The sequence below is a fragment of the Anoplopoma fimbria genome, chromosome 10, assembly GCF_027596085.1.
Source record: "Anoplopoma fimbria isolate UVic2021 breed Golden Eagle Sablefish chromosome 10, Afim_UVic_2022, whole genome shotgun sequence".
NCBI classification, from domain to species: Eukaryota; Metazoa; Chordata; class Actinopteri; order Perciformes; family Anoplopomatidae; genus Anoplopoma; species Anoplopoma fimbria.
In genome coordinates, this window is record NC_072458.1 from 11,238,797 (window position 1) to 11,266,472 (window position 27,676).

The 27,676-nt window shown below is 42.4% G+C and overlaps 2 protein-coding genes across 2 annotated transcripts in view; both read left to right on the forward strand.

The window, feature by feature from the left end:
• The first annotated feature begins 240 nt into the window (after nt 1-240).
• On the forward strand, nt 241-15,822 carry tmem170b (transmembrane protein 170B). The gene is made up of 3 exons (XM_054606430.1): nt 241-729; nt 8,240-8,410; nt 11,788-15,822. Exons 1-3 carry the CDS (start codon nt 567-569, stop codon nt 11,916-11,918), a joined length of 465 nt encoding a protein of 154 aa, XP_054462405.1. The 5' UTR covers nt 241-566; the 3' UTR covers nt 11,919-15,822.
• A 10,875-nt stretch (nt 15,823-26,697) lies between these two features.
• The window catches only part of hivep1 (HIVEP zinc finger 1), a 67,598-nt gene continuing 66,619 nt past the window's right edge, over nt 26,698-27,676 (forward strand). The window contains exon 1 of the mRNA XM_054605808.1: nt 26,698-26,790. The gene's annotated coding sequence lies outside the window, so the exon portion shown is untranslated. The remainder of the gene's footprint in view (nt 26,791-27,676) is intronic.

Here is a 27,676-nt window from a genome sequence, read left to right on the forward strand (position 1 = left end):
GGCTGGGTCTTTTCTGTCGCTTAGCAACCACGTTGTTTGATTTGTGAACTCCTAGCTAGCTAGCTGTTGGGGGTAAAACGATACAATTAATTTATATATTGTTTTAAACAAGTCACAACCAAATGTGTTACTGGAGATAATCATTTCATCCCATGTGCAGTGATGTGATTACGTTGCTACGTAACATTTATCCGTGCGAACGCCACCGTCCTCTCGTTTGTTCACCAATCACGCAGCGACGTCAGTCAGCCGGAGATGTGTCGACGTAAACGGTAACCCTCCCTCCACAAAAGCAGGCGACTGGCCCTTTAAGGGTTATGTAGCCGGGCTAGCCGATGTAGGACGAGCCGCCCGTGCGTCTGCCTGCCTGCGCTCCCGCTGCCATCCCCCGTCATGGCCTCCGCGCAGCCGACACCGACACCGACACCACCGAGGATGAACCGACCAGCCAGCGGCCCTTCCCTTCCCGGAGCGGAGACGGACGTCAAGCCGAAGCAGAGGCACCGGTAGAGGCGAGCCGCGCCGGGGAGAGCCGCCTCACACCCCATGCCACCCCGGTGTCCTCCATGCCTTCGTCTAAAGCCAAGTACAACTATTCGATAAAGAGGGGCGCGAACCCGGGCGGCGGCGGCGGAAACATGACAACGAACAGGGATTATTCCGTTAATCTGTCGGTGCAGCAAGTGCTGAGCCTTTGGGTGCAAGGCACGACGCTGCAGCACTTCGCAGGTATGCGGGACGAAAGGTGCCGTTATTCTGCTTCATGTGTTCACGCGACCATCGTATGCAGTTATGTCGGCGTCCATTAGTAAAGGCGAATACACATGAATATTGTGATATATTTTTGCCTCTCATGCTTAGTGAGCAGAAAGGGCAGAGCTGTTCCCGGGGAAGGGAGGGGGGGGGTATGAGCACGGGCACAAAAAAAATGCCACTCCTCTGTCCACGCGTGCGGAATCAGTGGATGCTACGAGAGTAATCACAATATGCGGCTAATTAATCTTTCTGCTGCTAGAATGCTTCCTGCTGTGTAGTAAATGAAGTGTCGCCCACCTCCCTCCCTTCTCCCCCCCACCTCCTCCTCCCTTTGTCTTGCAGTCCAGTAATCAAGGGGCAATTAGAGGCAGCATCCTCAACTCCATGGGCAGTCTGTCTGGGACAAGGGATGGTCTAGACTTCAGGAATAGTGAGGTTGAGTTAAAATCTGCGCTTTTCTCAATGTGCTTTTGAATGGCAGAGCCAAGCTGTAATGTATGGGTATTAATACGCTGCAAATTTGTGGTTGGAGCATCACGATGGGCTGATAGCTGAAGGGTGCATGACGGGGGCTTTCTTCAGGGTTGCCAAACAAGGGAAAATGCTTGCAAGCTGATTTCCTGATCCCCTATGCTTTTTATTTCATATGGGCCTAATTGACCTATAATGTTCCTACTCGGGCAAAGATGATGATCCACACCTTTTCTTGAGAAGCTGTGCTAAGGAGCCTCAAGGGAGACAATCTGGGGGTCGAAACACGGTCCACATTTAATATAAAACAAACAAAGTAGGAACAAGTAAAAGCAGTGGGTGGGCATTTTATCTCTTCCTCTACAGGCATGCCGAACTTCCTCAGCAAGAACAACATTTAATTTTTTCTCCCTGCTAAACGTATGTAGGGTGAAAAGGGGTGATGTACACAGGAACAACAGGACTGCCCCGCCACACATAAACACAAGATTCACAAGACATTCTCCAATCCCTCCCTGCAGGGGCGAGAGAGAAGGGGAGGCGCACATGCGGTCACAGCCGAGTTGGCACAGACCCATCTTGTGAAATGCAGCTGACATCCTGTGTTGAGAAACACATCAAGCAAAGAGCGGAAAAAAAGAAGGTAGTTGTGATGATGCTGACTCAGCAGGAAGCTGCGGTGAATGTAGAAGTTTGCGGAAGCGGCAGCAGCAAGTGCAGAAAAGCTGCGAGGAGCCCAGACTTTAGTGACCTTTTAGTGGGTCGCAGGAAAACTGCCACCAGATTCCCCCCTCAACCCCCCTACGGTTCACCAGCAAGGTGAAAAACGACCTCCCGCTACATGAGATACAGGTCAAGGGAGGAGAGAGTGTGCCAGAGCAATACACTCCAGAAGCAGATGGAAACTTTTGATAAACGTCAACCCCTTGGCCCTGTCTTTACGCCCCCTGGGGCGGTCGCTTAAACAAATGGATTTCCTGTTTATGATTTGTGTGCTTTCCAGCAGTTTCACTTCAGCAAACCATAAACAGGAAAATAGTATGCTTTATGAACTGCAGTATTCTGTAGAAAACAGACTTCTATCTGCAAGCTTTTTGTTTTATAGGGTCAACCTTAACGAGTTGGTTTACCCACATTATGAAAACTCTATCTGCTAATGGCTAGATAACATGCAGATATAGTTTTGTTTTTTTAATGTTTCCAGTCTTTAAAGGTGCTTAAAGTGAAATCACAGCCTATCTATGGTTCTCAACATGATGACGTTTGAGCCTTCGGCTTGTAGCTAACAGCGCAAACTATGGCATCAGAGCAAACATCACTTACCTGCAAAGGAAATACATAAATAAAAATAATAAAAATTCAGCAAATAAAATTACAAAGAAGATAATAAAAAAACTAAAATAAACAAATAAAACACAAACACCGTAGTGTAAATGGAAAAATGGGCTTACATTAATGAAAGGCTTTTTAAAAAAAAAGATTTAGTGATTTTGTTAAGTCTCAGATCTTTGAGCAGGGAGGTTCAAAACCTAGAACTCGAGCTGGGACTACTGGATTCACGTGAAGTGTTCAGGACAAAGAGATGAAGACGGTTAAATAAAAGCTTCAGCACTACCAGCCGACCACATCCCATCTCTCTCTGTCTCCCTGCACCCGGACAAATCCATCATTCATCCTCCTGGTGGAGGAACTCAACACCCCTGCAGAGCTCCTGCAGTCCTGCCACTTTGGACTTGGTCATGTTCTGCAGCGGCCCGTGTGTGTTCGTGCAGAAACTCTGACCTCCTATCAGGCTACCAAAAAAAACATGATCCCATGTTTTTTATTTATTTTTATTTATGCTTCACTGTTGACAGGTGAGCTCTAAAGCAGATCTTGTTCTGTAGTTGCGGATCAGCAAAAGTTAATGCCGTGCTCTGACTGCGTTGTCTCGTACCTCTGAACATGACACAGCACTTGAGTCGAGCGCCTCTCTCACCCCGTAGGTGCTGCCTCTGAGCTGTGACCACCTGCGCCGCTGTCCCCTGAAATTAAATGTTGGCCTCGGCTTCCAGCGTTTTTGCTAAAGTGTGAAAAAAATCACCTGCCAAGAGTCGTTTCTGTCAGCCGGAGTAAACAACGAGCCGTGTTTCTTCAATGAAACATTTCAACCTGCCGACTTTCTCTTTCTCTCTCGAGTTGTTAATTTAGTTTTATCACATAAGGTCAAACTTGTAATTAATCAAAAAATCAAACAGAAATCCCTTTAACCAAGTCATTAAAATGCTGGTTTAAAGGGGAACAGCCAGTTTGACTGTTACTGGTTTGTCCACCAAAGACAGATTTTAGTGACATTTGGTTCTCAGTGGTTGTCAGTGTCAGACCCCGCCCATCGCTGGTTGTGCTCAGCAATGGTGAATGATATGTTCAGATCACTTATTTAAAGGGCCAGTGTGTAGCATTACAGGGATATATAATGGAATAGAGTAATGATAACTATGTTTTCAATGATGTATAATTGTGTGAAACTAAGAATTCTTGTGTTGTCGTTGGCTTAGAATGATCCCTTCGTATCAATACAAAGGGGGGCGGGTTCTCTTCACAGAGTCCGCCATGTTGCATCACCATGTTTCTACAGTGGTAACCATGGTTTTGTATTCCGTGGCTCACGTTACTGCAGTCTTTGAAAGGGACCCATACCGCTAAATCCTACGCACTGTCCCTTTAAGTAAAAGTACCTTAATGTCTCCATCGGTTGTTATTCCAACAAACCTCTTCCATGGCAAACCAGCATTCTCAATGGCATCACACAGCTGGTGAAATATCTCCTGAGCAGTGGTCTGGCCATGCATTGGAATTACTGTGAGCAACTCCTCTATCACTTCAAAATTGTCATCAATACCACGGACATACATTGCGAGCTGGGCAGTGTCTCTGATGTCTGTTGTCTCATCAAGAGCGACTGAGTATACACTGAAATATTTGGCTTTCTCACACAGTTGATCATAAATGTTACTTGACAGGTCAGAAATGCGCTCTGCTACGGTGTTGGCAGAAAGGCTGATGTTGCTAAACTGACCTTTCTTTTCCGGACAGACTATACTTGCAGCCTGTAATATGCCCTTTTTGACGAATTCACCTTCTGTGAATGGCTTTCCCGCCTTAGCAATCATCTCACTAACCACGTAGCTAGCTTCAACTGCTGCATTATTCTCTTTGGTTGCTTTCTTGAAGAAATCTTGTTGCCTCAGTAGACATGTTTTAAGATTTGCAACCCGGTTGGCTCTCTCATCTCCCTGGTATTTTGCATACTCCTCAGCATGTCTAGTTGTGTAATGACGTTTCAAATTGTATTCCTTGTGCACTGCAACTTTCTCTGTGCAAATAAGACACGTCGGGGTGCCCCTGTGCTCAACAAAGAAATATTGCATCTCCCACTTTTCCTGGAATTGTCTGTGCTCATCACCAACCTTTCTCTTCACTGCAGGCTTTGAAAAAGACATGTTTGGGGCTGTGGAATATATTTTAATTCCACTTGGTGTCACTGTCGTGTTTAGCCGTGTTTATGACATCATATAGAAATATATGTAGTGTTCATCGTGTGAGGCAATGCAAATAAAAAAATAATGACCCCCAAATAACGGTGCGACCCTATAATTGGTCCGGGTTATCGGGGACTGTTATTGCCGACGGACAGGTGTCGGTATGTGACTGCAGACCACATTAGGCTACATTATTTTCTTACTTTTCTTTTATCTCGCCGCGTACGCATCACTTTGATTTATTTTGTCAGAGAGAGACATATATACGTATAATGTCCCGCTGGGCAGCAACTTAAAAAACTTTTTTTTGGAGGTGTTGTGAACGCAGCGCGCTGGGACGAATAGAAACGAGGCAGCCAGCCAGGCACGGAAGAAAACTCTCCATGGCAACGCTGCTGTAACTGTCACTCATTGAGAATGTTTCTCTGCTTGCATCAAGCCCGGTCGATGTCCCGCCCCCGAGAGCCATATACCCCACCGTGATTGGTAGGTTCGTTCAGCTCCGCACACAACACTGTAAAGTGCCATTCATATAAAACTCGCGGGCCGCACTAACATTAAACTTTCATATTAAGGTGGGGGCCACAAAATATCGTCTAGCGGGCCGCAATTGGCCCACGGGCCGCGAGTTTGAGACCCCTGGTCATAATACTTCTTTACAACTTGGAGTCCTGCATCCAGTAGTGAAAGTACAAAAGTATTATAAACAAAACCAGATTCCCAAATAGAAAAAAATATTCGTCTTTCCTCCCCCAATAATCATCTCACGACCCCTAAGATTTAGTTAGTGGCTCTTTGGAGGAGGCCTCATCGCTGAGGTTGGGAATCACTGGACAAGACTGCAGAACGAGTACTTTTACTTTTCATTCTTTAGGTACATTTTGCTGATAATACTTTTCAGTAACTAATAATGTTAAAAATAACTAATTTAAACAACAAAAAATGTTTTCTGCTTGGGGGGGTCACTTTCATTTTTGACAATGCAATATATAATCTTATCATATATATTTTTTTTTTTTTGTGAAAACTTAATTTGAAAAGCACCCCTAATAGCTAGAAGTGTCAGATTTGCATTTGAAATGAAGCTGAGTAGAACTATAAAAGTTCACAGATGAAAATAGTCAAGTAAATAAGTATCTAAATACTGTCTTTAAGTCAGTGCTCGTGGTGCTGGTCTCGGGGCATGACGGAGGTGGGGTTTGTGGGACCTGTCCTCCCGTGGCCCTGCATGCTCCTGTGCTGAGCATTGTGTTAATCTGTTGGGGCTTAAGTTGGCCGACAGATGCCCCGGCCTGTGCAGCCTGGACTGGATGAGGGATCCTGATGGAGCAGGGCGGGATGCCTCTGTTTGGTATTTGTAGCAGTTTGTTGCCCACAAGTGAAACCGGATACAAGCAAACTTTGTATAGATCCTTTTTAAATCAGCAAGATTTCTTAGTGTTCATATCCCCTCCACCCTCCTCCGAGACACATTTAAACGACAAGGACATCCTTGATGATGTTGGACCTCGATTGATTTCCGCATAATTAAAAGAATCAATCGCTCTGACTCTCGTGTCCCTTCGTTACCTCTCCCTCCTCCTCTCTTGCTCGCTGGAAGGCGATGGATTGTGGAGAGAAAACAGTGATGCAGCAGCGCGCTCTAAACGGCGTGCACAGTCACACTGGACAGAGAGCCGTTGTGTCCCCGTGCCGTCCCGTGTCTCTCTCCACCCAGCTCGGCAGCTAACGGCCAGATCAATATGTAGAAGTGGGCGCTCAGTGGACTGTGAAACAACAAGGTTAGATGGGTATGCTGAGAAATACTTTGTAATAGAACTACAGAGTCTACAGATGTTGACACCGCACAACAATGTCACACTTCCTGTTGATATCCCATCATCCAAACAAAACAGGCTCTGGCTTTTATTTGGTGGTTCTTTGTCCTTTAGTCGACGCCTTTTTCTTCCAGAATAATCTGGCGGCCAGCTGGCCTCTTCTTGCTCCCATAAGTGCCATTGGTTCAAAGCGAGACCCCTCACTGGCAAAGTGCGATGAGGGCTGGAGCTCTTTATGTAAAGCTGGTTTGTTAGGAAGAAAGAGAGAGGGAGAGGAGGATGAGAGGGATTTTGAATGGGGCTGACCTCGGAGGTTTTGGTCCAGCTTTTAAAGAGATTTTTCTTTTCTTATAAAATCAGTTATTAAGGCAGCACAGTGATGCATTCTCAGCGATAACGCTTTGTTTGGTGCATGATTACATGATTGTCTGCAGTTTGCTAATAAGCATATTTTAGTTTTGCAACTGAACGAGCACTGCAAATGAATAGTTATTCATCTACACTTCGCAAAACGCAACCATAAGCCGTTGTTTCGGATCAGATTTACTGCTCGTCTAAAATCTCACTCCTCGCGACCTCAGGTCCATTACCAAGGTCAGCTGCCTCCTCAATGAGCCCTGATTTAGATTGTGGCAGCTATAGATTGAAATCCTCCCTCACAGACTCGTGCAACTCCAAGAGCATCCGTGCATCCTGATCATGTAGCTGCAATACGCTCTCAAACCAAAGTCTGTTATGTATAAATCGTGGCCCACGAAGCAGGATTGCATTCTTTCTGAGCAATGAAATCTATGAATTTGCATGACAAGGACATCTTTCCTTATCCAGAGAGGAATATTTATCCCATTCTTAAATGTAATGGAAATCCTTAGGGATCATTCATTTTCACACCGCCTTTTCTTAAAGGAGCACTGCAGTGTTGTAGCACTGCACTTATAAAGTCGAGGGATTCAGGAGAGACAGATTAGATAAATAACATTTTTCAAAATCTAAGCAGTGGTGGACTAGATATCCTCACTTCTGGTCCCTAGTGTGGGCCAAGCGCTGCAAGAACTGGATCCTATGTTTCCCATAATGTAGAAGCACATCATCTTTGATTAGACTCTCCCTTCCACCAGCATAATTTTGCATTAAAAATGACTTAAACAATTCAGCAATTGTCAAAATAGTAGCTTGATTCATTTTCTTTTGATCGATTCATTGACTAATCTTTACAGCTTGATGGGTAAAAAGTTATGAGAAAAATTACAAAGTAGCAAAGAAAATTTAATACTCAAGTACTTAAACATTGCACTTAAAGGTTCTCTGTTCAACATTCAGAGCATATGTTTAGCAGCAAACAATTCTTAGCTATTAAAAGATAATAGTGGAGAGGAGTAATGTCTGCACCTTTGCAGTCGCTTGCGCCGTTAGCACCGTTAGCACCGATAGCTGCGAGCCGCTCAGCCGTCGCCGTGTTGAGAGCCGTGCATAGGCAATAGATATGCTCAGAATTTCAACTTTTTCGTATACTAGTTAAGTAATGGACTCGGTAGCATTCCACCACTGTTTTTGACCATAGCATTTCAGCATTTATGAAAGTGTAAACACATTAATCTGATGGAATATAAACTATGAAAACAGTCGCATAGTCTTTTTCACATTGTGAATCTGATGCCTTTTGCCCCCCCCCAGAGATGTGGTACTGGGTGTTCCTGTGGTGTCTCTTCTCCTCGCTCTTCGTCCACGGGGCGGTGGGGCTGCTCATGTTGGTCATGCTGCAGCGCCACAAGAGGGGCCGCCTCATCACCCTGGTGCTGGTCAGCGTCGGTTTCCTGGCCTCCCTCTCCGGAGGCGTCATCACCAGTAAGTCCAGTTATAGTTCCACACATTTTTTGTTTTCATTTGTTTGTTAATCCTTTTTTAATTATTTTTGTTTTACGGACTTCAGCCTGGATGAGATAGGATGCGACAGGGAGGGAAGGAGGTCAACTCCTGTCAAACAGACAGGAGTTGACAGGGAGATTTCAGACCCTGTTTTCATGTTTACCTTACTCTTTTCTTGATGTAGCAACTCTCTCATTGCTTTTGGCTCGATTCAATGCTTCGCTTTGGAAAATATAATGATAGTTTAAGGGAAATGTTTAGAAAACTGGTGCCACCATGACACCTGCAAAGGCTGGATTACAAATAGGGCAAACCAGGCCCAGACCCCCAGTGGCCCTGACTAATTAGTTTGTAGTAATTTAATTAATTAATGTTAATACTTAATGCACCACTCAATCATGATATGAATTGAAATGAAAGGGGCCTTAGAGGTGCTCCAGTGATTCAGTTTACTTGTAACAGCAAGCACTACTCTTAGTCTGAGGAGTGAAAGTCTGACAACAAGATGACATTGATTGCTGTAATGGACCTTGAACCACACTAGGCTTAAAAGTCAGGATATTTCGGCCTCTTGTGCAACAAATTTGACTGTTCTTTTCTAAATATGTCCATAACAAGGAAAAACTAGCCACCTTTTATGTTGCTGTTCGATCAGTGTTGATGGTAAATGGAGTCCAGTGAAGCAATAGATTTCTCAGTACGCCTTCTATTGACCGAGAAAGCATCTGACAAAAAGAAGTCAAAGTTCTCATATGATAAATGTTGTCTAAAGACAAGCAGCCAACAAAAAACTTTGTGTGGGTATAAAGAATGAGTAAACAAAGTTATGATCAGACCTTTCATGCCAGAGTTTGGCTGGTACCAAAATAGTGTTGAGGTTCAGTACCCAGCACAACGTCATAGTAATCATAATCCCAGATACTGTAGCATATGTGGCCTAATAAACACGTTGGATAAAAATGAATATCAAGATAAAGAAGATTAATAAGAATATGTTTCTGGTATTGATAAACTTTACAATATGTATTATGATAAGGCACATATCAGCAAAGTAACATGTAAAGTCGGTTTTAGAAAAGGATTTAATTGGTTTAAATTAAAATTGATATGACACCACTGAAAGTCGCAAATTTATAATATAGAATTATGGCACAAAATAACAGATAAATATAGTTAATAGTAAAGTTCTAGCTTTTTGCCCTGCATCATCTGGCTGCCTGCTCTCTGGTCACCTTTTTGTTTGTATTTGTTTATCTGAACACACTCCATATTGTGTCTGTCTGTTACCAGATGCACCAGATGTTATCGAAGCCTTGCTTCGTCTTTCATTACCTTCCACTCACTGTAGCGTGGTGTGATCACAGTGCGTGTGTAAATAGACCCAAACCTATCCGGGCTGAATGAATGAATCACTCTCCATCATGGATGCAAGATGGCCCCCTAAAATAGAAGGGTGCTTTATTATTAATGCGGAGCAATCAGGGAGAGCAGACTATTGACTGTGAGCACACACCATGTGAGCACCGGGAAAGGTTATGTAGAGTTAGAGAGAAGAACCATCAACCTTCAAAGCTCCTGAATACTTGGTTTTAAATGTTTAGTTTTACTTCAAATTAAGCTAAGCTGTCTAGCCAGGACTGTATGGGTGTGTTCTGATCAGATTGGTAACATAAGCAAAGAAAACCCATAATTTCCATCACATTTTGATTTTAAAGTGGCAGCAAAATTGCAGTTTTTAACCTTCTTTTGTGTGACACAGATGATGTAGGTGAAGTTTAGTTACTAAAGGTCTTTTAGGGCTTTTAAAGGCCTACGTTTGTTTACATTTTGTCAAATTAGTACCAAAAAAAAGTGTGCCGAATTAGCAACTAGCGGTTACTGTTTACAATTTCCCATTGACGCTCAGACCACCGTCACGTGAGTATTTCGATACTGAATAAAAAACTATGATTCCAAGGCATTTACGAATGTTTATCTGTGATGGACATTGGAGATAAGGATAACCTCTGAGTGTAAGTCAGAATGAACATAATGTGTGTCAGTCTATGTTTAGATTTTAAGTGTTAAGGCTCAGAGAAGGAGAGCGATTTTTGTGTCCCAAATTGCGGCAATCAAGCGATTAGTGGTTTTAAGGTACATTCATATCCTCGAGAGGCGTGTGTGTTGATGAGCGAGAAACTACATTAACACCAGCATGCACTGGTGCACATCAACTCAGGCTTTATTAAATGCCCTTGAGCTAATGCTGAAGAATTGTTTTATCAAGTGGCATATAATTGGATAAATGTGTGAACACGTCAGAGTTAAATAAGAATATCTTAATATTTCACAGGAACAGAAAAGAGAGGAGTAAAAAAAAGACATTTATTTCACACAAAAGAAGAAGTTCATTAATAAAATAATGAGAACAAGTTAGACAATAAATAAATAATTACATATTCCTAATCCTGACTGGATAAAAAATATACTTTACTAGGGCACTTTAAATTACAGTTAAAAAAAGGAGCCCAGGCAAAAAAAATACAGTGTGTTTATGTTTGGCCCTATTGCTCATAGTGTGAAGCTGATTATAACAACTTTAAATCCAAATGTATCCCTCTGCTTCGAAACCAGGACCAAAACACAGTGGCCTGATTTTGGTTCAAAACTAAACAGAGATTCATAAAAAAAAAAGTTCCTTTTGTCGCTGTCTGCTGTGTTTCCATGACGACGGCACAAACAGCATATTGTGAGATTAAGCATGAACACAGTGTGTGGCTGCGCGTTGAATAAAGTCTTCACATAAATGCTTCAAACATCTTTTAGCAAATATTCAAACACAAAGAGTGGTGGTGTAGTGGTTAGCACTGTCGCCTCACAACAAGAGGGGCCTGGGTTCAATTCCCGGGCTGGACAACCTTCTGTGAGGAGTTTGCATGTTCTCCCCGTGTCAGCGTGGGTTCTCTCCGGGTTCTCCGGCTTCCTCCCACAGTCCAAAGACATGCAGCTTAGGTGCATTGAAGACTCTAAATTGCCCGTAGGTGTGGATGTGAGTGTGATGGTTGTTTGTCTCTATATGTCAGCCCTGCGACAGACTGGCGACCTGTCCAGGGTGTACCCTGCCTTCACCCATTGACAGCTGAGATCGGCTCCAGCACCCCTGCGACCCTTAACTGGATAAGCAGGTTACGGAAAATGAATGGATGGATGGAAGAGTGACATTTGCGCCGAGCTCTTGACTCCCGGCGGGAGGCTGAAAAGATGAGGACTGATGTGTTTGTCCCCGTTGGACAATCTGCGGTAATGGTGACGACAGCCTGTGTTTGTGTGTCTGCCTGTCTGTTCGCTCACAACGTGTGCTTTTATTCCTCCCTCAGGCGCGGCGGTGGCGGGGGTGTACCGCGTGGCAGGGAAGGACATGGCTCCGCTGGAGGCCCTGGTGTTGGGCGTGGGCCAGACCGCCCTCTCCGTCATCATATCCTTCTCGCGCGTCCTCGCCACTCTGTGAGGCGGAACCTTCACTGGAAGAGCTGCAGCACAGACGCTGAGGCGAGAGCGAACCAATATGAGCCAATCTGAGACTTTTTGGGTGGTTCGCAGACGGAAGAGGAGGCAGAAAATGCTCTGGACCTTTTGGGGGCTGGATGGCAGGAGCTTGAACGCCGAGGCAGAGTCGGCGCCATCCTCAGCTCCTGGACTTGAAAGCCATGTTCTTTGGGTGTTTCTAGAGTTGCATCACTTCTTCGTGCCAACAGCCTTTTCTGGGACATCCAGATGCCTTTTATGGCCACTGACTCTTGAAGGCTTTCTGTTGCACCTTTTGGGGGGGAGGGGTGAATGCACCTCTTTTTAAAAAGAAAAAGAAACAGCAGAGTGGCGACCTGTAATGATGATCTCGAACAAAAGTTGGGCAATGTGTTCAGGTTGTGACAACCGACGTTTGATCATCAGCAAAAAACGCCATGTTTCTTCAGTATTGAACATCAGCCTCACCTCTAGTTCCTCACAACGTCCATTCCTTCTCCTTAATTGTTTTTTTTTAAACTGCTCTGTCTGAGACGCAGCTTTGGAATTTTGCACTTTGTAAATGTTTGAGACGCCCTACGCCTAATGTTGTGAGAAATCAGTAGACGTGGAGGAGAAAAACCAGCATCGGTGCTCTGTTTGTTCTGAAATATTGATTCGATGCGTGCCAATGAGAAAACAGGATTGGAGTTAAAGGAATATTTCGACATATTCAGTAAAAAGCCTCGTTGATTTCTTGCTGAGAGTTAGATGCGGAGATGCCGCTCTCATGTCTGTGCGATAAATACCAAGCAGAGAGTTAGCTTAGCATAAGGATTGGAAACAGAGGGGAAAAGCTAGCCTGTCTTTCTCCAATGGCAGTAAAAAATATTCCTACTAGAACCTCTAAATATCCGTCATTAACATGTCATTCATCTCGTTTGTTAAGTCTAAAATAAGTGTTTAGCCGTTCTGTCCTTGTTTTATGTACCTGACTGTTTGTCCGCTGGGTGCAACAACTGTTGCAAGCCAACTAATAACCCCTATTAAATCAGCAAATTGCCGTATTTACAGTTTGTTTAAAAAAATCGAGATGTCAAGGTATTTATCAGTGCGCTAAAGAGGTCCTGGTAGTAGGGTAGGGTACCGATTACATTTGATCAGGTTTAGGTAGCTGTACCCTACGATACTTTTTTTCGTTACTTTACTCTCTCTAAAATAGTCCAAAAGAGTCTGAACTTCTCGAAATCAACATAGTTGAGCACACAGCTGCTCATGCTCTCTCACCCAGACACTCTCTCAGGTACCAAAATTTGGCACCGATAGATTTAACGTGAATCGGTACCTGGTGGTGCTGACGTATTTCAGTCCGTTACCTGAAAAGTACCAAGTTCAGTACCCAACATTTTCTGGGAGGCAGACCCAGGCTAACTGTTTCCCCCTGTTTCCAATCTCTGTGCTAAGCTAAGCTAACTGGCTGATGCTTCCAACTACATATTTTTTTGGGGAAAACTTTAACTCACTCGTCATGTCAGTACATACATGAAATTTGACCACTGCATGAAACCCATCCTTAGCATTTTATGAGCAGTGGGCAACTGTAAAGCAACCGGGGATGCAACTTGAAGTTCAGTGTCTCGCTCAAGGACACTTGGACACGTGGACATGATGAGAGGCGTATCAACCTCTTTGGTTTAAGGATCTCCTTGCACGGAGCCACAGCTGCTCGTACAGACTTGAGACTGGTGTCAATTTTCTCGTCTACCTCTCAGTGGGAAAGAGAACAAGCGATGAAATGTTCCTTTAAAGCAGGCAGAGTCGGCCTGGATGAGCCCTCAGAAGCGTTAGCACTGAGCAGGTTTGATTTAGGTCCCGTTAGCTGAAGATTAGCTTCCTCTTATTCAGGTTTAAAGAAAGATGGGGGGTTGTTTTGCTGCTCCGGAGTCACATTTTCAGACAAACTGTTATGTGTCTGGTGCAGATGTTCATTGTCTGCTACAGTGTGAATTTCCCCGTGGAAAGCCATCCCTCCCCGGTGAAGGTCGGACGGATTCTGCTGCTCAAGACTGCCATTTTTCTATGGCTTCCTCTTTTCTCCGTGTTGTTTATTAACCCATGTTCCTTAAGTTTGTCTTTGCATATTGCACTGATATGAATCTGCCTTGTTTTTAGCACAGCGTGCGCTGATACCCCTCCTGGTGTGACCCAATCCAGTACTCGCAGTTATTATACTCAGAAACCAGTAACGATAGACTGATCTTGTTTTGGTAAAGCAAAGTAAAAAAGAATGTGTTTTGAAGTGGTTTTATCGTGTTGATAGAAATTAGTTTGAGTTCTTTCACTGGGATTAGAAAGATACACTGTTTTTAATTTAAGCTTAATACCCATGATTCTCTCCTAAAATTCAAACAGATGCTTTTGTGTGCAGCAGGGTGAGAGGAGTCCAGTTGTGATGCCAAAGTACCTCTAACGTTCTAGCTTTATTTATCATCTCTGTGTTGTTTGATTGATATCACAGCCACGGTTTATTGCAAGTTGGCTGGACCCGCCGCAGGCTTGGCGCTGCAACTTGCAAAGTTTATATGAATTTGACAAAGAGGAAGAGGATGTTTGTGTCGTTGAGTGGTGTGTGATTTTGCAGATCTAAAGGTAATAATGTTCATATGAGGGATCATATGAGTTATCTAATAGACGCAGCTCACCGTCAGTACCAGCTCAGCACACAAGAGGGCGATATTGCACAGAAATTAAGTGGCAGCCTGAATGCCTAGAAAAAGATTGTGGATTTTGAAAAGGATGAAAGTGCTGCAGAGTATTGGGAGTAAGGACATTTGACATAAAAAAAAGTTCTCTATTCTAATATCCCCCCAAAATTTAAGTGTAAAATTAGAGTGACGTCATCTGAGGTGTCGTCCCCCCCCCAATCCACTAAACGCTCTGCACATTGTCCACACTACCTTCTTTGAATGTTTTAGCTCAATTTCAGGGACCAAATGTGAGTTGCTGCTGATGACCTGCTGTCACGGCGACGAAAATCTCTGTGAATATGTTTTTCTTGCGATGCAGTTGTTGCATGTCAGTATGTACGTGAGTGTGCGGCCCAATAGGAGACACGTGAGTGTCATCACTGTGTATTTGTTGTGTGTATAGAATTTATTTTATTTTAAATTGAGAATGGGGGAGGGTTGTCCAAAATTCTTCAGCCGAATCCCCCTGAAGCGTCAGAATGAGTGAGAGGACAAGTGACGCCGTGTTCGGAGGGGCAGCTCACTGTCTTACATAATGAGTTGGAAACCTTTTTATTTTTTGTTTTAGTAATTACTTTTTTTTGTATTTTATTTCTGCCAATGAAACTGCAAGAGACATGACTGGAGTAACCACTGGATATTTTTGTGACGGGGTCGATGGGATCACTCATGATGACGACGGATACTGTGGTTTTCCCGCCACAGGTTCTGTGATTCAGCCGCCTTGCTAAGTGGCCGTGAGACTGCAACATCTGAGGAGACACCCACCAACTACTAATCCCCTCTAGACTTTTTAAAAATGCCATTGCACCGAGCTCAGTAATCCTGTCTCTCTCATAGGCTTCTAACTACAGCTGCCACCCCCCTCTCCTCAGTCTACTGTCGTCCAAATGCCACACCCCCCCTTCTGACACTTAACTGTGTACCCGCATGTGCAGTGCAGCTCAGACAACGTGTGAATGGGACTCTACGGACAATCCAACAAGAGACAATGTTGTACAAAAACAAGTGGCACTTGTAGATAATGTACAATATGTTCTTTTTTAAAGTTTTTGTACCAGCCAAACCGCTGATATTTATAACTATTGCCTATTTATGTACAAATTGTTCCTCCTGTATATACTCAACGGTCAGTTGGATTAAAAAAATCTTTTTGCAGTATTACAGACTCAGGAGTGTCCTTTCTTAACCGCCTTTCACAGATCTGCATCGGCGTCCCGTGTTCCCCCAAGGTTTGCCATCACTCTCTATGTTTCTCTTCTTTCCAACCATTAGTTAAAGGGGTGAAAGCACATGGAAATACATCATTAGCTGACAGAAAAAGCTGTCCCACCTTAGTTAAACTCACTGCCAAAGTTTTTAATCAAAGTCCACATTCACAGAGTAATTTAAGTTCTGTTAGACAGTTTTGGTGGACGGAACTGCAGTTTATCCAAACGCTGGTAAATCTGTCAGGATGGCGACCTAAAATAAGCCGTCAAATTAGGAATGCTGCAGATTTTCTCCGTTGTTTATTAGAGCTGATTCATTTAAAGTTGACACGTGTTGATTTTGGGAGTCATTTGTCTAATGATCTATCATTAACATATACTCTGACACTCTTTATCTTTATAAGTTACAGTGAATATTCTCTGACAGTTTTTCTGTGTACTAACTAAACACTCAAAGTATTTGACTTTCCCAACACAGAGAAAGAAAGAGCCCATTTATCATTGCTCTTGCAAGTGATTTAATCCGGCATGAATCCAAATTGGCTGATTGACTGTGAAAGTAAAGACACAAACTTAGTAGTGTTCGACGCTAATGTGTTCGCCCCCTCTTTGTGAATGCAATCAGAGGCGGCATCAAGCTGCCACACAAAGCCCAGTTGGTGAAAGGCGTCATTATTCCCTGCGTCTCTGTTACTATTGTCCTCGGGGGTCGGGAGTGTCGTCTCTGCTCGTGGCTCGCCGTCCGGTGGCACCGAGGGCAGACGCAGATCACCAGCCCCTCCTGGCACAGCTAAGAGCCACTCAGTTCACTTCGCTGTACGTGCTCTCATGAACAAACCGCTTTTAGAGGAGAAAAAGTTGGGCTTTGTTGCAGGAAATTGGCTGTTTTGGTTTTGTTGTATCATTCCCAAAAAAAGCTTTAAGTACGTGATGCCTCAACGACATGGGGCAGGCCCTCCTAAAACATTTCTGATTGTACCAAAGACTCCATGACTGAACAAAAAACAATTCAGACCCAGTCTCAATTTCTCTTATCTGACTTGACATTTTGTTGCTTTTCCACCCGTGTGATGTGCTTTCCTCCCCTGGCTTGAAAGATCTTTGACCGCCGGCTGCTTTTTCCAAGGCTTTTTTTCAAGGCTAACAAACCCAAACCTCAGCACAGCCAGTTGTCCAATGTGATATGTTTATAATGCTGACAGGTGGAGGAGGAGGGAGGGATATGAATAACTGTAATGGAATTTAATCAGCATGCTTGTGGATTTAAAAGGACAAAGGTCTCGAGTTGTTATCACCTTGTTTTTTGTTATTTTATTATTTAATGGCGGTGAGCAGAGCCTGTGACTGTTACTCCTGGTTCCCGCACAGCAGCTTATTTTGACGGTGATTTTTTTTATAACCAATGAGATAGAAAAGGCTGAGTGGAGCTAATCAGAGGTCAGTTGCTGCTCTGAGGGCAGGAAGTGTTTCATAAAAAGACCAAGGAATGTGGCTTTGAGATTTATGGGTGTTCGTGATGGTTTGGTAAACTAGGAAGACAATGTACAGCGGAGACAATGATATGTATGCTATTTACTGAGCTTAAATCAACTAAAATGACTGCAACCTATCATTTATCTATGCATTAGTGCGTGCATTCCTTATTTTCCCTCAAAGAAAATTCTGGTAACTTTCAACCAGATTACCGGTCATGCTAACTTTGTATTAACAGCCCCTTTAGTGACTCAGGAAACACAAGTAGCACGAGGATCCTAAAATTGTCCTAATTTTACAAATGTTTTTTCTCTTAATCCAAATTTAGAAAGTTATCCCCCTGGATTAGCTCTTTCTTCTTACCGCACAGGGAACTACTTATAAGGCAAACAGCCCAGCTAGCCAACTAGCCATCTACCTATTGATCCGAAGTAATAACAAACAGTAACTACTTATCATTTTATACCGCAGCCCCCTGAATTAGCTATTGTAGCTAACAATCAGCTAGCTAATCAAGCTAGCGGGTAGCTAGCCAAACTAGCTAGTCAGAGGTGTTTTAATAATATCAGTTATGACTGTTTACCTCTTTTGTAGAGAAAGCTTATTATGAAACCATAAGTAATCAATGTTTGTCATATTGCTAGTTGGCTGGTGAAAGAGCTAGTTTAACAGCACAAAGATATTTGTGCATATATCCAAAATAGCTAATCCACGAGGCTAACTTTGTTTACTTTTGGTCAGATTCAGTGTTATTAAAATTGATTTGGAAACTTTCTTCAGAGTCATGAACCAGTTAGTTTATGGCAAAGGTCAGTGTCATGGTTTGACTAGAGTATTAGCCCAGTTACTATAAGTGAAGAGTTGTTGTTGCACTTAATAATGTTTATTATTGGTTAAGCCTATCTGACTGTTGTAAACCCATAGGTTACTCCAAAAAACGAGTTAACGATGTTTGATTTGTCTAGGCAAACCTAAATATAATATTTCGCTTATCCGACATAATGTAATAAAATAGTTCTGAATTTCTATGCTGAAAAAGAAAATGTGCATGCCTTCCATGCCAATGCCAATATAATGACTTCAGCCACACTCCAAGCCCTTTGCATTGCCATTCTCCATCCATCCACAAGAGGGCCTCAGACTCTCCCACCTGTACCAGTCACTTGACTCTCAATCACCTGCTCACCTGTTTCCACTTTAGCCCTGCAGCAAGCTGTATTACCGGCCCTTTTTCTCAACTGCTTTTTGGTCACATTGTCGATGTTGCCTAATGCCTTGCTTTCCAGCCATCTGGAAACATGGATTTGGGTCCTTTCCCTGCTGACACTTTGAGAGTCAGATACATGTAGGTAGAACAGAATTGCAGTTATTTGTTAGGTAGTGAAAGTGTCTAAATCACTGCAGATAACATCTTCTAGATGTTGATGTGATCAGCTGGAAGCCATGTGTCTTTGCTTTGTTTTAAAAGAAAGTTTTGGTGATATAAAGATGTTATTTGATGATTGGATCTCAGGGTCATAGATAAGTCTCAGTGCAAAACCATCTGGAAAAGTTTCCTTGGTGTTCTGGAAATTATATTGTTTACAGTTTGTTTACATCCACTTTGCATATTGAAGTATTCAATCATACAGTGAGAAGGGGCCCCTTACTTCTCAGAGCTGCCCCCCTTCATGCTGACTGCAGGGCCACTCGCTGCTATTGTCTTATTGATTCCTCCACAGGAAATACTCAAAGAGTTGAGCGTGACTGCAGACAAGGGGATCGCATGCTTGCTTTGAAAAAAAAAAAAAAAAAGCACCCTTCAACAATGGCTGGACCCGGGCCAAGTCTTTTGAGCAGGCGGATCACTTCACATTATTGACCCTCCTTTGTACTCGCTGACTTCACTCCAGTTGCTCATAATGTGCAGTATATAAGAGCACAGACAACAAACAGCGCCTGCCGCCTGGATGAAGCTGTGATCGCTGTCTGGGTTTCCTCACTCTCCTGTAATATCCTAAACCTGGAACATATTCTCCTACAGTGTCAACACAATGAAATCGGAGCAAGGGTGGGTGTGTGTTTACGGTCGAAAGAATGCCAAAAATTTCCAGTAGCTCCAAATTTAGATTTGTTGAAGGGATTTCAAAGAAACCATTTGCAGTTTTTGGCCTGATAATGATTATTTTGATGGATTACATATGAGGGTGAGTGTGAAGTTTAAAAATAAGAAAATAAATTTGCTGTTGAATCTTTTGTAATAGCTGGAATACTTCAACAGATGATGTTGAAGTGACAGCTGAAATACAAGTTTTGATAATAGCAGTTAAAATGAAAGTTCTCAGAGAAATGTCAATGGTCAAAGAGTAAGCAAGTGAGTATTAGTTGAATTGTAACATTTGAAAGGTAATGTCAGGGTGAAGGTAAAGTGTCGGTGATACATTAAGCTACAGATTTCCATTGAAAGAAATTAGTGCCAGTTCAAGCTATCAGTTCAAGTGTTGATTGAAGTGTAGGCACTCATAGCAGTTGGAGTAAAATGTGTATGAACGGGGGATTTTTGAGAAAAGGGCTGAGGAGATTTTTTTGGTTGTTCAAATATGAGGACCTGAGAGCGCTGAAAGGAGCTGAAATGTCATTTAAGATGATAGTTGTGTTGAATTATAAAGAGTAAAAGATGATAGCAGTTTAAATGTTAGTGTTGGAGTGGTAAATGTATTTTCAGTTAAACTGGAAAGGCTCTGGAAGACAGTTAAAGTGTGAACATTGTAAGAAGTTGAAATGCCAGTTGAAGTATAAGACCATCCAAAGTTAATTGCGCATGAACAGTGGAACGTTTGGGAATCTGAGTAGCTGAAGAAAAGTTTTTGTTACTGTTGATGTTCAAAGATGAACATTTCAAGTGGTAAAAAAACTTTTGAAATGTAATTTAAGGAGTAAGAGATAAACGCAGATGAAATGTCGGTTAATGTATACTGTAAGTGATAAGAAGTTAAAATATCAGTTGAATTGGAAGTGCAGGAGGATATCAGTTGGTATGTAATCACTGACAGTTTCAAGATCTCAAAGTAATAAAACAGTTCAATTTTGTAATAGTTTTGGGTTTATTTAGAAAAAAACAGCAGTTGATGTTTAATATTTTCTTACATGTCGTGAACCAGGTGATCATTTTGAGTGCACACTTACCTTCCCCATTTCTACGCACATATTAGTCGATTTTAGAGACAAAGTAAACTTCAAGTAACTGAAATCCAATTACAAGAAATGTGATCGGAATTAATACAACTTATTTCAAAGGCCCCTCCTCTTCTCGTTTCTGGCAGGTTTTGTTCTCTGATATTAAATGATGATGAGGATGATGATGAGGCAAAATAGCCGCCTTCTATCCATTGTCACACTCCCCGGTAAGAACAATGCAGGATCTCCTGCTGGGATCCTCTATTGTCATTGATTACTTTCTGACGAGGGGACTATTGTCTCTAACAACAGTGGTCGCATGCGAGGGACAGTGTGACAAACATCAGCAAACACCCCTTGATTCTCCGGACCTCTGACTCCGGCACCAGACAGGAAGGACTGTGAACTCTGATGAATGAGCGAGAAACCAGGAAAATCCTAAAAATCAGACCTGGTTAACTTTGAAGAAATGAGGGCAGGACCTTTTTACATACCAACATTCTTCAGTAATCTTTTGTCATCCTAACAGCATGGTTGTAAGGATGGAACTGGAGTCTGTCTGTCCAACACTTTGGTCCAGACTGAAATATCTCATCAACTATTAAATGGATTGGCATGACATTTGTTTAGAGACCTGCACCTTCCCCTTCCTCAGAACTTTAGTGATCCCCTTACAAGTGCCACAATCAGATTCAACCCATCCAATACTTCTATTAATGTCCAAATACTTTCAAAGTTATTGACATTCACATCAGCCTCAGACTTACATTGTGTTTATTGCTGCATGTTTGCAAATATTAAACATGCTAACATGTCAAAATTAGAAAAAATGACAAATGATACACAAATAATAATAAAAAATACAAGTTTGTTAATTAATAACTGGAATTGAATAAGGGTTCACTATTAAAACCAAGTACTTTATATAGCATGTTATATATATTTTATTATTTTCTCTTTCTTTGTCTTTTTTGCAAAGAGAGGTGCTTGTGTACTTCCATTGAAAGGGTTTAAATCAACAGCAGAAGAACATAACATGAACATTTTCTCCATCCAAGAAATGCCATTGTCTTTTCAATTATTTATGCATGACTTCATTGTTTAAAGCTCTAACACTAACATCTGCCCCATAATTTCATCTTCTTCACCGCACCTGCTAAAGATCAAAACACAATTTGATCCTCAACTTCTTCTTCTATCGATGTCTTTACAACAAGCTTTAGAATGGCAGCAGATTCTTAGTCAAACAAGACCTCGACAGCAGAATAAGAGATTATGTTGAGATCTGTAGAGATTATAAATGTTACTGTACAACAGCTTTCTAGAATAACGAATGGACTCGGACAGCTGCAGTCCCTCAGAGCTGCAGCATCAATTGTTGTTCTGCATATAGGCCACAAGAGAGCAGCATCACATTGCTCACTCTGAGGCTGCTGGTCCATCCAGACATCACCCACTGGGATCCCCCCGCGGTGATTCATCCTCCGAGCCACCGGGACCTGAAGACCATCACTCATTTTAGCCGGTCAATGTGCGATCCAAGCAGTGATGATAACCCGTAAATCGAGGCAATAGCCTGATGTTCACCTGTGGCACAGCTGGAGTGATGGGCTGCTCTGAGGAACCAACTGGAGGAATGACTGGAAAGAAGAACAGGGAGATTGGTCTGCAGGGGGCGTACTGGTTTTATTTTATTATTATATCCAGAACTAAAAAGTGCTGTACATCAGAACAATTTTGAGGTATCTGCACTTTCCTTGAATATTTCCATAATATACTTTGTACTTTTACTACACTTCTAAAGGGAAATATTGTACTTTTGACTCCACTACATTTATTTGACAGCTGTGGTAACATGTTACTTTAAAGGTTCAGATTATTAATACAAAATATACTGCTACTTAGCTGTTAATAAAGTAGCCTAATTAAAATGAACTCCACTTTTACCAGCTGCAACATAAATGATGCTTACATAGTCATGTGACAAAAAATTGTAATCCAATGATATGATATACGTTGCGCTGATATGTGCCATTCTGCAAAATGAGTACTTTTACTTTCAATACTTCAAGTATGTTTTGATTCTTATACTTCTGTACTTTTACTTAAGAGAAGTTGTTAATGCAGTACTTTTACTTATAACAGAATATTGCTTTACAGCAGTATTGCTGCTTTTACATACATAAAAGATCTGATAACTTCTTCCACCTCTGACAACCAAGTCACATCCCTGTAAAGCAGATGTTACAGTTGACTGACAGGTAATTATCCCTCTTCTCGAACATCCATTATCTACAGATGTACCCTCTTATCATGCGTGCGGGGTCCCGGAGGACCAGAGTCCATCACGGCTCAGAGAGACAGGGTTCTCCTGGACCGCTTACACAGTCAATCACAGCTTCGCACTCACATTCAACTGCATGTTGAGCTCGTACGTTGTGCGTTCTTATTTAGATTAGATTAGAAAACTTGTATTAATCCACAATGGGGAAAGCCATTTGCCATCAACGCATCCAGACAACAAACAATAGGCCCATAGACCGGCCTATTTTCTCCATTAGCCTGTTTTCTTGGAAAACAGACAGCGATATGATATATATTTTTCAGACAGGATGAGCTCATAAAATAGCATTTTGAAAAGAGAACAGCAGGCAGCAGACATTTGAAATTAACAGTATGTTCCAGGAGGGACATGTGAAGTTAAAAATGTATACTTGTGTTGCTTTTGCTGGGATTTGAACCAGCAGTTCTAATCACTTTAAAACCTTTAGGCAAATGTCATCGATCCTTTGAGAAGAATATGCTTTGAAGAGCCTTTTGCTTCCTTTCTGACAGAACTCTGCTCACTTTCTTTTCCAGATGGACAAAAGGGATTTCGACGCCTTGATAAGAATCTCTACCAGATCAGATGTGACTGTGTCTGTTTGAGGATGACACGTTTTTACACAGTGTGATGATAAGACGGAACACGTCTCGCGGCTGAGATAGCATTGTGCGCCGCACAGCGAGCATGTCGGATGCTTTTCAGACACAAGACTGAAGGGCTTCCTCCTCCATCCGCTCCACCGCTCTGTTGTGTAAGGTGCTCGGTTAGAAGCTGCAGAGTGTCTGGTGGTTTAAACAAGCTTCACCTTCATCAATAATGGATCACCACTGTAAAAGAGGTTTGTTGTCCCGGTTCTTCAGGACTGTTCTCCTCTAATGTGACATCCTACCAGAACAGTTATGTAACAGGGGCGGGATGGGAAAGTTGGGAAGGTGGGGGGTCTGAAGACTCTGCTTCTTGGAAAAAATAAATTGTACATCATAGACGGTTTTAATTTGGTATAACAAATCAATAAATAGCTGCTATTTTTATTCCATATAGTCTTCAGCCGTGGACAGTATGGGCCCCTGGACACAGAAATGTTAAAGGCCCTTCTACATAAGAGCAAGACTCCCACATCACCATTTATTTTGTGTTTGTTTTGGGTCTCTTTGAGGGAGTTTTCCTTCTCTGCATGGTCTTTTTGTGTGTCTTTGTGGTCATTTTGCATCTCTGCAATCACTCCGGTGTCTGATGGCCGACGCCGGAGCCCCGGCGTCGGCCATCAGACCTCTGGAGCTTGTCCAGAAAGCTGCAGCACGTCTGGTGTTCAATCGCCCCAAGTTCTCCCACACAACTTCCCTTCTCCGTTCTCTACACTGGCTCCCTGTAAGAGCTCGCATCCAGTTTAAGACTCTGGTGCTAGCCTACAGGGCAGTGAAAGGAACAGCTCCTTCCTATCTCCAGGCCATGGTCAAGCCCTACACCCCCGCCCGACCACTTCGCTCTGCTGCCTCGGGGCGATTGGTTGCCCCGTCGCTCAGAGGTCCCTGCGGCCGATCCACCCGGTCACAGCTTCTTTCTGTCCTGGCCCCTCAGTGGTGGAATGAACTCCCCACTGACGTCAGGACAGCAGAGTCACTGCCCATCTTTCGGCGCAGGCTGAAAACTCACCTCTTCATGAAGTACTACCCTGAGCCTTCCCCGTAGCACTTATTGCATTCGTATTAGTTGTTGCACTTATTGTATTCGTATCAGTTCGCTGCACTTATCCTATTCGTATTAGTTTGTAGCACCTATTGTATTCGTATTAGTTTGTTGCAATTATTGTTTTCGTAGTAATCTGCTTCTGCACTATACTTTTGCTCTGATTTATGCTTTTAGATGCTTGTTTAAGAAAGGAGATGCACTTATGACTTCTGGTGACTAGTAGTTCTCTTGAATACCTATGTTGAATACACTTCCTGTAAGTCGCTTTGGATAAAAGCGTCTGCTAAATGACTGTAATGTAATGTAATGTAAACTTTGCAAATCTTTTTAGCTGCTTTTCATCAGTTTGTGGTCGTTTCGTGTTTTTTGGTTTTTCGGTCGTTTTGTATCTCTTTGGTATTTTTGTAACTCTTTGTGGTCATTTAGCATTTCTTTTTGGCTGTTCTGTGTCTCCTTGTGGTCATTTTGCATCTCTCTGGTTGTTTTGATTTTTTTTGCATCAATTTAAGATTGTTTTGTGTCTCTTTGTGGTTGTTTTCCATCTCTTTGGAATGTCTTTATGGTAGGTTTGTGTCTTTTTAGGGAAGTTTTCCTTCTCCTTTGCATCTTTTTGTAGTCGTATTGGCTCTCTATGTGGTAGTTCCGTCTCCTTTGCATCTCTTTATGGTCATTTTGCGTCTTTTTGTGTTAGTTTTCTGTCTCTTTTGCATCCCTTTATGGTCGGTTTGTATTTTTTTAAGGGTAGTTTTCCGTCTCCTTTGCATCTCTTTTTGGTCATTTTGGCTCTCTGTGTGGTAGTTTTCTGTCTCCTTTGCATCATTTTATGGTCGTTTTGTGTTCATTTGTGCTTGTTTTGCATCTCTTTTGGGCCTCTGTGGCCCACTCAGTAATCCACCCTTGATACTGAAAACCACCTATCACTGTGGCCAATCAGATTCTGGGGGTAGACTTGCCACCCCTGGCCACCCTTTTGGCCCAGCCTTTGTGTAGCCCATGGCTGACAAGTCAAATGCCACAGACAGGGAGGATGGCATTGTTCAAGATGGAGGGGACAATGGTGGACGCCTATCAGGTCCCCTCCAGACCTGCGTGCCCAGACCTCAGCCTTCCTGCCAGGTCGGGGCCCTGACATTTAGAAGGAGCACACAGGGTCGGTGGCGATAACAAGCCACCGCTGAGATGTCGCTGCTGATTTGGGCTTCGTCAGCCATCCTGTGACTTCCCCTCAGTGATGGGAGGTATGAGAGCACCTATTTATCCCCGGCCATCACTCTCAGTCCGCCGGCTGGGACGCTGACCTTTCCACCGGTGTTGTTTTGGAGTTAAATTCTGATTAGCGCAGCGGCACTAAGCAGGAATGTGACAGTGATGTGCCGGCAGGCGGGTGTAGCACTATGTCGTAAAATATACTGCTGGATTTGTGCTGAAAGAAGTCTAAATACTGACTATGCACCAAACATGATCAGTACCTTTTGGAGGCAGTGTAGGGAGGAGATTGAGAATACTTTACTGTGTTTGCTTTCCTTTTTATATACAGGTAGTTTTACACTAAATTTATCATGCGATCACAGATATAGAAATCATTTTATGAAATCTGAAATTATGGCAAGCTAAGGGTTTATTTGGAAGTGGAATTATTTTTTAATTGAAGGAATCCTTAGAGGTATTAACACATATTTGTGCAAACTTTAAAAAAGAATTTTGCAAATGTACAGCATTCATGTTAAAAGAAAAAAAGAAAAAAAGATTGTACTCAATCAAAGGGAAAATCCTCCAATTTAGTCCCTCCAAAATGTTTACTCATAATCAGAGGCAGTTAAAATGGCTATAGTTGTGAAGCTCAGTTTAATTTGGTTTTAAATCTGTTTCTTGCAGACATCCCACTTTATAAAAGTACAAATCAAAATACCCCTTTAGGTATGTTTTTTCACATTACAGTAGGCTTGGCAAAAATCTTAACAAAACCTTCTGCAAAAAAAACAGAAATTAATCTTAATCTGGTATTGTTGTCATCACTGAATGACTATATATAAAGTGACGCCCCTCCCACTCCCTTTGAGGTCCTCCTGCCCGGCCGCAGTAGATCATTGGATGACACTGGAGGCTGGTCAGCTGATTAAACTCACCTGGGCCCATTTAGGCTGTGAGACTGCCCATGTGCCTCCTCCGTTGTCTCTCTTTCTGCGGCCGACACCCACCCTGCATAATTTTCTTTTGTTTTGTACCGTCAAGACCTCCACAGCCCATTAACAACATGTCCATGGTTCATTTGAGGTAAAATATTATGTTTTCTTTAAATTAATCTGAGCATTCCGTGAGTCTGTTGAGTCTGTTTGTGACCGTAGGTGTTTGACTTTTGATTGGAATCGTATAACTCAGCTAAGGGAACACTTCTTGTGATGTTATCATAATGTTGACAGAACAATTTCTTGACAAAGTCCATTTAGGCTGTACTGGGGGGTTTCAACCATATGATGGAACCATAGATGTAAGTTTAATAGTTGTCCTAAATGTTCAAAGTTCAATGTTTGGTGAGCTTTAAAAACATAAAAGTTCATTAATATTGTGATCACGATGATTTCTGGCCTGGAAGTAGATGCATTTCATTTATTAATTAATACATCATTTAACAAATTAATCCTTATTTTTAAAAACTTTTTATAGAAGAAATTCTGCTCACAGTGATGAACGATCTGATTGATCTGATTTATTGATCTCTGCATGCCCATTTGTAAAATATAACTTATACATCAAGGCCACTTATGATAGTTATTTACATCCCTCTCATATTTTTTCTTGGTTAATAATTTCGTATATCGTTTCTTTTCTTAAATGAATATTGTCAGTAGGGACATTTCAGTATTGCCAATCAATACTACAAATGTTTCTAAAGAGGAGCAAAGATTGAAGAGGACCTTCCTGGAAAATCATTCCATTTGCTCTCACTATTTCACCCTGCAGCATTGTTTATTTACAGGAGGCTAATTGACCCTATTATATTTATTTTCAACATCATTCTTGGAGGAAAAACTGTCTTCGCTTTGGGGCAAAGAGGATGCAGTGATATTACAACAACAACGTGCAGTTGGGAAATGTCTAAACCAATACTCTTTCATTTCTTCTTCTTAGAAATAGGTGATGGGTGGGTGGGCGGATTGTG